Source organism: Pantherophis guttatus, chromosome 14, assembly GCF_059756535.1.
Source record: "Pantherophis guttatus breed Tessera chromosome 14, ASM5975653v1, whole genome shotgun sequence".
In the NCBI taxonomy this organism is placed as follows: domain Eukaryota; kingdom Metazoa; phylum Chordata; class Lepidosauria; order Squamata; family Colubridae; genus Pantherophis; species Pantherophis guttatus.
The window spans coordinates 11,744,477-11,754,258 of record NC_142076.1 but is presented as its reverse complement, the minus strand read 5'-3'; the positions used below and the strand labels follow the sequence as shown (position 1 = coordinate 11,754,258).

The window sequence follows — 9,782 nt, the reverse complement described above, 5'->3', positions numbered from 1 at the left end:
ACAGTATACAATATATTTACATAATAAATTTACATAATTTGTTTCTCAACCCTGGCAGCTTTCGGATGAATGGACTTTAACTCCCAGAATTCCCCCCAGCCAGAAGGGGAATTCCCTCCACCCCTTTCCAGCTAGGCTAGAGAATTCTGGGAATTTGAAATACAGACATCCTAAAGTGGCGAAAGATTGCAAAACATCCAATTTTATTTTTTATTTTTATTTTCTTTATTTTCTTTTATATTTTATTATTTTCTTTATTTTCTTTTATATTTTCTTTATTATTTTCTTTTTTTATATTTTATTTTATTTTATTTTATCTTTATATTTTATATTTTATACTTTGTACTTTATACTTTATTTTTATTTTTATTTTTTTCTTTATTTTCTTTTGTATTTTATTATTTTCTTTTTTTATATTTTATATTTTATTTTATTTTATCTTTAGATTTTATACTTCGTACTTTATACTTAATTTTTATTTTTTTTATTTTTTTCTTTATTTTATTTTGTATTTTCTTTATTATTTTATTTTATTTTATTTTATTTTATTTTATTTATTTTAATTTTAATTTTATTTTAAATTTACATGCTGCCCAGAAACCTGGTTAAAGTACCTGGTGCTAAAGTACCTGGTGCGAATCCAAACTGGTACTATCGTCCTTTCCTCTATTTTAGGGGCATTGCACGGGATCGGGAAACCCATCCTCCGTTTCCTTAAATGGGACCCATCATGAACCATCACTCACTGGCCGGGCGGCTTCTGCGCCTGCGCCCCAACGCCGCGAGCTCGCGCGCGCGCGCGGGATTCGAATCCTTCCCCCGCGGCTTTGACGGCTTTTCCCCGCCCTCCCTCCTCTTTTCCCGCTCGCCCCGCCCCTCGCCCCGCCCTCCGTCCAATCCCCGGCTCTTGCTAGGTTTAAAAAAGAGAGAGCGCGAGGTGGCCGGCTGTAAGAAAAAAAAAAAAAAAAAAAAGGAAAGAGGCGTGGCTCTAACTCGGACCAGGCGATTGGCTATTCGTTCGCTCTCCTCCAAAGGGCGGGGCTAAGGGTTTTTTTTTAGAGCGGTAGGCAGCCGGAGTAAAAGGGGAGGAGCCTTCTCCGGGCTCCGCCCACCCGGCAGGCTGGGCGCTCACTACGAACTAGCTGCTTGGCGCCCCGGCGGCCGTTCTGCGAGCGCTGCAGGATGAAAGCGGGCGGTGAGTGGTCTCCGCGGGTCCCTGTTTGCAAAACCTGGGAGTTGCTCTTAGGACTTGGGAAGGGGGATGTACCCCATATTAAACCTCTATTGGGGGGGGGTCTTCAGTAGAGGGCGGGGCCGGAGAGGGGAGGGGTGTTTCAAACTTTGCTGGGAATGTCCTACACGGGAGTGACTCATCCCCACGACCGTTCATCCCCGGGGATAGGTGGTTTAGCCCCTTTCCACCCTTTTTTGGGGGGGGGGTTCCCGCAAGGGAATTGCCTTTCCAGCTTAAAGCGATGCTTGCAACCCGGGGTGCTGGAACTCCCACGTCCGAAAGGAGGCTGGCTGGACACGAGTTTAGCCTGACTAGGTGGCTAAGACTCAGAGCTTGTCGATCAGAAAAGTCGGGGGAGGGGGTTGAATCCCTAGTACAGGTCTCCTGCGTGAGCAGGGGGTTGGGCTAGATGACCTCGGAGGTCCCTTCCAACTCTGTTACTGTTGTTGTTATTAGAAGTGCAAAGCCCCGCCTGGGTGGGCAGGAAGGCAAGGGGGTTGGACTAGATGACCTCCAAAGTCCCTTCCAACTCTTGTTAGTGTTGCTATTATAAGTGCAAAGACCCCGCCTGGGTGCGCAGGATGCAAAGGCAAGGGGGGGTTGGACTAGATGACCTCCAAGGTCCCTTCCCACTCATCTGTTAATCCATCATTTATATACCCTTCCCCAAATGGGTGCACCGGTCTTTTCTCTCTCTTTGTCTTTCTTTCTTTCTTTCCTCTCCGTGCAATCGTCGGAAAGCCTCATCCGGGCGAGGGGAAGGTAACGTGTGAACGGAGCCCAAAGCTTAGATCGCAAGGCTGGGAGAAATGGAGTCTGCTAGGAAAGGGCTTTCCCCTTTTTCCCGATTTCGATGCAGACCCCAAAGCACCGCCGGATGGCTTTGCAAAACTTGGTTTTAAAGTTGAGTTGCTCGTGGCTTAAAGGAAACTTCAAGGAAAGTTTCCTTAAAGTTTCCTTGCTCGTGTAAAGGAAACTTTTCCAAGTTTGGCTAGTTTGTTTTTGAAATCCACTTTTTTTTCTTTTTCTTTTTGGGGGGAATCCTTGCTGGAGTCGAAGTGGTTTATTGATTCCTATTTTTTTAATTTATTTTTTTTACCAAAAAAAAAAATCTAATTTTTTAAAAACCTCAACGGGGAGAGGACGTCCCTAGTTTTTGGGCGGGTCGATTTAAAAAGTGAGCCGAGCCTATTAGAAGATCAGAGCGGGCTTGTCTGCCGAGGGGATTGGCTTAAGACTTCTCTCCATGGGCTCCATAAGACCATATTATACAAATTTTCTCCTTTTTTTTTTACAATGGGAATTGTCTTTGGGGTATATTTTTTTCTCCCCCCCCCCATCCTGCACCAAAAGGACAGGTAGCTCATAAATCCAGATTTTTCATGGATTTAGAGCAAAAGTTTGGCATGGGGGAAAAAAAAGATTCAAAGTCTTTGAAAAGTTTGGCATGAGGGGGAAAAGATTCAAAGTCTTTGAAAGGAAGAAATCTGCTTTTTAAGCAGAGTTAAAGGGTTTTTTTTTTTCATGCATGGTAAAAACCAGAACTCGCTTTGATTAGGGGCTTCAAAAGAAAGAAATATAATTGTGTATATTTTAAAGCAGCTTCCAGCTTTTATAAGAGTTTAAACTGCCAGCTTCAAAGCTGCGCCATGAGGCTTCGCTCGACCGAATTTTGCTGTTTTTCCTCTCTTGTCAAGAGAAATGGATTTCTGGAAGAAAGAATAAATTAAAGTTTTCTTGCTTTTTTTCCCTCAAGACAAGTTACTCTAATGCTATCTGAATAGATAGAGGCACACCTCAGAGATATTGTGGGTTCAATTCCAGACTACCCTAATAAAGAGAATATTTATTTATTTATTTTATTTATTTATTTTTAAAATTTTTATACCGCTCTCTCTCCCGAAGGACTCGGGGCGGTGAACAGCCAAGATTAAAAAACATACAATATAAACATTAAAATACATTTAAAACAAAATTAAATCTATAATGGCTATCCCCAATTTAAAACTCCTTACCCATAAAATTCACCAATAAAAAATTTTAAGCCAGCCCGGCTTGCCGAAATAGGAATATCTCAATAGTATCACGTGAGCTTTTTTGTTTCCCTGTGCATATAAAAATTATGTTCACAGTATAGTTTATTATAGTGTGAAATGGCACGTGGGGAAAAAAAACTGCACAGGCCTTAATTAAAAATCCTTTACTGCTTTAAAATATTAATTTAGTTAATACCAATGACTAAATATAGGTAGTCCTTGACTTATGACCACAACTGAGCCCAAAATTTCTGCTGGGTAAGTGAGACAGTGAAGTGAGTCACTAAGTGAATGATTGAGCCGTGGTGGCTAATTCTGCCGAGTGTCAGCAGTTCGAATCTCAACAGGTTCAAGGTTGACTCAGCTTTCCTTCCAAGGTTGGTAAAACGAGGACCCAAATTGTTGGGGGAAATAGGCTGACTCTGTAAACGGCTTGGAGAGGGATATTAAGCACTGTAAAGCAGTATATAAGTCTAAGTGCTATTGCTATTCTAAGTCAAGGACTACTTTTGTAATTCTTATTAAAAATGCATCCAAAAGGCACCAGGCTGGAAAGCAGGAGATCATGAGTTCAAGTCCTGCTTTAAGCATGAAAACTGGCCAGCTGACTGTAGGTCTCTCTCAGCCCAACTGACATTACAGTGTTGTTCTGAAGAGGAAGGGATGTTATGTATGTTTGCTGACTTGAGTTATTTGTAAAAAAAAAAAAAAAAATAGCAAAGGCAGGAATACAAATGAATAAAATTGTCATTTTTTACCCATTTTAAAATGTGCTGAAATTTGGCAATCTTCTTTAGCATTGGTTTGCTATTGCACAATCTGGGGCGATCCCATAATTAGCAAAAAAAAAAAAGAGGAACTTTTCAACCGTGGTTTAAGGAGTCTTGTGAAATCATCCTGTCTCCTGCAACTTCTACTTATTCATTTATTTTGTCGAGTACATGTTAGATAATATATATAAGTATAAGCATGAATTGAATACATAAAATGAATACAATTAAAGGGAACATTAGGACAGGGATGGAAGGCACGCTGATGCTCTTATGCACGCCCCTTACAGACCTCTTAGGAATGGAGTAGACGGTCTAAGGTTAAAGTTTTGGGTTTTAAAGTTTTCCTGGAGTCTTGCTAAAATTCCAAGACACATAATTTTACAAAGGGTGGGTCAGGTGGTGCTGGATAACTTCTAGCATAAGAGATCCAGTTGAACAGTCTGATTACCGACACGGGCAGGTAAAGAATCCAAAAGGATAGAGTGGATTCCTTGTTTATAAATCCTGACATCTGTTCCTGCTTTGTTTCTGTCGATCAAAGAAATGGGCACCTTCGGCACCTTCACTCAAAAGAAAAGTCACGCTGAATTTTGTAGAGCTTTCTCCGAAATAAACAGGCACGGGGTTTTTATGATAGTAGGTCCATTGTGAGGATTGACATAGTTTCTAGAAGAAACTCAGGACCTGGCGATGTCATCTGGCTTGGGAGTTCTAGTGCTTCCACATCGGTTCCTATTGGAGAAGAGCAGGCACTGCGGGCGGAGTTAAGCAAGTCATTAGCCAAGAGTCATTACGTAGCAGGGTGGATAAAAATCAATGATTTATTAAAAAATTTAAAAATCAGATTTTTAAAAAAATTTAAATCGAATTTTTTAAAATCAAATTTATTTTAGTAAAATGCTTTTGGAGTAAAAGTCTATCTAAAGATCGTTTTCTATTTAAGATACATTAATAATTTAGTTTATTCAGCATGAAATGGAGCTTAGTTAGGTAGCACGAGGCTGTTTATTCTGCAGTATTTACATTTTTGCTAAATTCATTTAATGAATCCAAGCTCCGCAAGCTAAAATAGGAAACCGTCATTTTGTTTGCAAATAACAATATTAAAGATTCTAACTACCAACCAAGGATGAGTCCTTACATTTAAAGAGCACCACGATGGATCTGCCGTTTCAGATCCATTGAGGCAGCGCCTGTTAGCGGGCAGCCACTCACCTGCTGTCCGTCACGTCCCTCACCTTGTTATGTCACTGCCGCATCACCAGCCGTCCCATTAAAGTGAATGGGACCGTCGGTGAGTCAATAGCGGGTCAGAGGAGGAGCCGCTGCGGGATAGAGATGACATTTGCTCTTTCAAAATTATGATTTAAGTCGAGTTGATTTAAATCAAATCCACCCTGTTACGTAGCCACAAACATTCCAACTCCAACTCCTGAATTCTATTGACTCTCATCTGGGCACCAATTCAGGGGTGCTATTCAGCAGGTTCTGACAGGTTCTGGAGAACCGGTAGTGGAAATTTTCAGTAGTTCGGAGAACTGGCAAATACCACCTCTGGCTGGCCCCAGAGTGGGGAGGGAATGGGGATTTTGCAGTATCCTTCCCCCAGGAGTGGGGTGGGAATGGGGATTTTGCAGTATCCTTCCCCTGCCACGCCCACAGAACCGGTAGTAAAAAAATTTGAATTCCGCCAATTTAATATTAAACATCAGTTCATTAGATTCTTGCTTTTGGCCTTGAGCAATAAATCTTCTGAAGTGCACCTTAGTAGATGGCCCTGATTCTTTGCACCTGATCGTTCCTCTCATTTTCTGGCACTGGTTTCGTTGCAGTCACCCACTGCCGATGTTCCCGGTGCTTCTCGGTCCCTTCCAAGAGGAGGCTGAAGAAGAGGCCTCGTGTCCTGACCCTGCTGTCCCTCCCAGAAGATATCCTTTTCCATGTTCTCAAAGGTCTTCCTATAAAAGACATCCTTTCTCTCCGAGCTGTAAGTCCAAAACTTTTTATTTTTATTTTGCACTTTCCACATAGGACGGTGTTCTTGCTGTATTAGGTACCATGTTCCCCCGAAAATAAGACTGGGTCTTATTTTCTTTTGGGTCCCAAAAATAGGCACTAGGGCAGGGATGGCGAACCTTTTCGGCACTGAGTGCCCAAACTGGAACGTGTGTGCGTGCCGCAGAACTGGAAACCTGAAGACCAGCTGGCTGGCGCATGCATGCCTGTTTTCAGGCCGTTTTTCGATCCATTTTCAGCTGTTTTTTGGGCTGTTTTCAGGCCGTTATTCGGGCTGTTTTTTGGACCGGTTTTCAGGCTGTTTTCAGGCTGTTTTTGGACCGTTTTCAGCCATTTTTCAGGCGGGTTTTGGGGCGTTTTCCAGGCTGTTTTCCGGGCTGTTTTTTTGGACCGTTTTCAGGCTGTTTTGGGGGGCTTTTTCAGGCGGTTTTTCAGGCGGTTTTTTGGACCGTTTTCAGCCATTTTTCAGGCGGTTTTCCAGGCCTTTTTCGGGCTGTTTTTTGGACCGTTTTCAGCCATTTTTCAGGCTGTTTTCAGGCAATTTTGGGGGCCTTTTTCAGGCGGTTTTTCAGGCCTTTTTCAGGCGGTTTTTTTTAGGCCGTTTTCCGGGCTGATTTTCAGCCGTTTTCAGGCTGTTTTCCAGAAACCAGAAGAGCAGCTGGCGGCGACACACATCCCCACAGAGAGGGCTCTGCATGCCACGTCTAGCATGCATGCCATAGGTTCACCATCATGGCACTAGGGTTTATTTTCAGGGGGCATCTTATTTCCCCCTATGTACAGGAGGCCCAGTTCTTCTGCTTGCTCACAGTAGGGCAGGAGGCTAGCTGTGCAGGCTCTTAAGTAGGGCTTATTTGGGGGGTAGGACTTATATTAGGCACATACATAAAAACCATGCTAGGGCTTATTTTCAGGATAGGGCTTATTTTCAGGGAAACAGGGTAGTCCTACATTAGGACCCACAACCGAGGCCAAAACTGTTGCCTGCACCAATCCGTGATTTGTTGAACAAAAAGAGACACATGGCTGGAAAAAGATGATAAAACTACATATAGACCTGAAACCAGAGTTTTCTTGGGCATTCTACCAGAAAAATACGATGAAAAGACTGCATATTCGATCCTGCATAGGTTAACGGCAACTAGAATTGTATTTGCGCAACAACGGAAAAGTGATGAGATCCCGTCTGAGGAGAATGTAATTTATAAAATATTAGATTGTGCAGAAATGGATAGATTAACACTTGCTGTTAAGGGTAAAGAAGAAACTGAATGTTTTTTGATACGGGACATTTGATTTTATCAATGGTTAGCTAACAGAAACAGAAGTTAGAAAGGAGGAATATAGATAGAATATAGAATAGAATATAGAAAAGATATAAAGGGGGGAAATGGTATAGAGGAGAGTCGTTAAAGAAGATGATGTTAAATATTAAGTTTATTATGTTATTATATTATTAATATGATGGTGATGACTAAATATAGTGAAGATGACTATAAATATGACTATCTAAACATAATTATACCCAGAATACATACTGTTTGCTGAAAATCGAATGTTATATAAATAAAACAAATAAAACATTTTTTTAAAAAAAGAACAATCCGTGATGCAAACAGAATATAACCTGCCCTTCCAGTATTCCACAATTGCTTTCCAGGGTATTCCACCTAGCTGAACGTTTTAATTGCCCTCATTTGAGGATTCCTTGGCTATTACCGTCTGCTTCGCTCTCTTCCAGGTGCATTCTCATCTTAAGTATCTTATAGATAACCACACCTGCATTTGGGCCTGTGCAAGCTTTCAAGAAGAGTGGCCTTCCCCGAGAAACTTGCAAATCTTTGAAAGGTAACTTTTTAGGACTTGGGAAATCATCAGCTATCTTGCACTACGCAAGAAGAGGTCCTAAGTGATGGATTGTTAAGCGAAGATTACCTGTGTAATAGAATAGGATAGGATAGGATAGAAATAGAATATGAATATGGAATGGAATAGAATAGAATATGAATATGAATATGAATATGAATATGAATTAGGAATAGAATCAGGGGTGAAATCCAGCTGGTTCTGGAGAACCGGTAGTGGAAATTTTGAGTAGTTCGGAGAACTGGCAAATATCAACTCTGGCTGGCCCCAGAGTGGGGAGGGAATGGGAGATTTTGCAATATCCTTCCCCCAGGAGTGGGGAGGGAATGGGGATTTTGCAGTATCCTTCCCCTGCCACACCCACCAAGCCACGCCCACAGAACCAGTAGTAAAAAAATTTGGATATAAGGAATGGATAGAAAAGAAATAGAATATGAATATGGAATAGAATAGAATAGTTGGAAGGGACCTTGGAGGTCTTCTAGTCCAACCCCCTGCTTAGGCAGGAAATCCTACGCCACTTCAGACAAATGGTTATCCAATCTTGTCTTAAAAACTGAAAAGTGTTGGAGAATTCACAATTTCTGGAGGCAAGTTGTTCCACTGGTTAATTGTTCTAACTGTCAGGAAATTTATAATTTATACCTAGACGCTATCACAGTGGGCAGAACGATGAGTTTTAGTGCAAAAAGTCTTCGCTCTTTCCGATTTTCACCATCTCTCGGGGTAATGATGGTCTCTTTGAGAGGGGATGTTGGCTGACCTACCAAATGCGTTAGTTAAGATATAGTTAAGGGGAGAAGGATTTGTTTATAGATTTGTTTCTACGGCATTCCTGCATTCTGCTGAGCTCTGAATTCCTCCAAATAATGAGTCTGCTTTTGTTTCCCCTCTGTATTCATTCAGGGCTGCAGAAAAGGGTAACTTTGAAGCTGCTGTTAAACTTGGAATCGCCTACCTCTACAATGAAGGCCGTAAGTATCTGCACCCCACTTTTTGAGACAGTTGTTCTAGACTGCCAGGTTGAGCTGGACCGAACTTTCTTTGGCACCAAAGGGGCCTTGGGTTGTGACAAGTAAGTTGACATGTAGCTGAGTTTGATGTACACGCCTGAAAGAAAAGCCCTCTGTTAAATCACCACCCTTTCCTTCTTCTTTGCTTTCCCTCCTTTCTGCTTCTTTCTCCTTCCTGTCCTCCCTTTTCTCCTTTCCTTCCTCTTCCCTCCTTTCCTTCTTCCCTCCCTCCTTTTTGTTTCCTCTTTATATCTTTCTTTCTTTTTCTTTACTTCCTTCCTTCCTGGTTCTCACCAAATCTTTCTTTTTTCCTTCCTTCCTCCCTTCCCTTCCTGATTCTCACCAAATCAATCTTTCTTTCTTTCTTTCTTTCTCTCTCTCTCTCTCTCTCTCTCTCTCTCTCTCTCTCTTTCTTTCTTTCTTTCTTTCTCTCTCTTTCCTTCCTCCCTCCCTTCCTTCCTGGTTCTCACCAAATATTTCTTTTTTCCTTCCTCCCTTCCCTTCCCTTCCTAATTCTCACTAAATCTATCTATCTTGCTTTTCTCTCTCTCTCTCTCTCTCTCTCTCTCTCTCTCTTTCTTTCTTTCTTTCTTTCTTTCTTTCTTTCTTTCTTTCTTTCTTTCTTTCTTTCTCTTTCCTTCCCACTTTCCTGAAGGCCAACAAAGTCAGGGCCATTCACATTTCTGGCAGAAGGCATGCTTCCAAGCCCCCACCAGCTGATCCTGTTTTGCCAAGGAAACCTGGAGAAAGCCCGTCTTGCCAGATTTACTGGGGTGGGCAGAAAACAACAGGAACAGATGGGCCCCGCTTCAGGGATCTCTAGCGCCTTACGCTGCACCAGAGC

The 9,782-nt window shown here is 41.9% G+C and overlaps 1 protein-coding gene across 1 annotated transcript in view; it reads left to right on the top strand.

Annotated features, from left to right (window-relative positions):
• Window positions 1-1,037: 1,037 nt before the first annotated feature.
• The window catches only part of CCNF (cyclin F), a 29,189-nt gene continuing 20,444 nt past the window's right edge, over window positions 1,038-9,782 (top strand). The window contains exons 1-4 of the mRNA XM_034430307.3: window positions 1,038-1,195; window positions 5,876-6,030; window positions 7,801-7,907; window positions 8,832-8,899. Coding sequence (XP_034286198.2) covers window positions 1,183-1,195; window positions 5,876-6,030; window positions 7,801-7,907; window positions 8,832-8,899 — 343 coding nt within the window. The 5' untranslated portion in view covers window positions 1,038-1,182. The remainder of the gene's footprint in view (window positions 1,196-5,875; window positions 6,031-7,800; window positions 7,908-8,831; window positions 8,900-9,782) is intronic.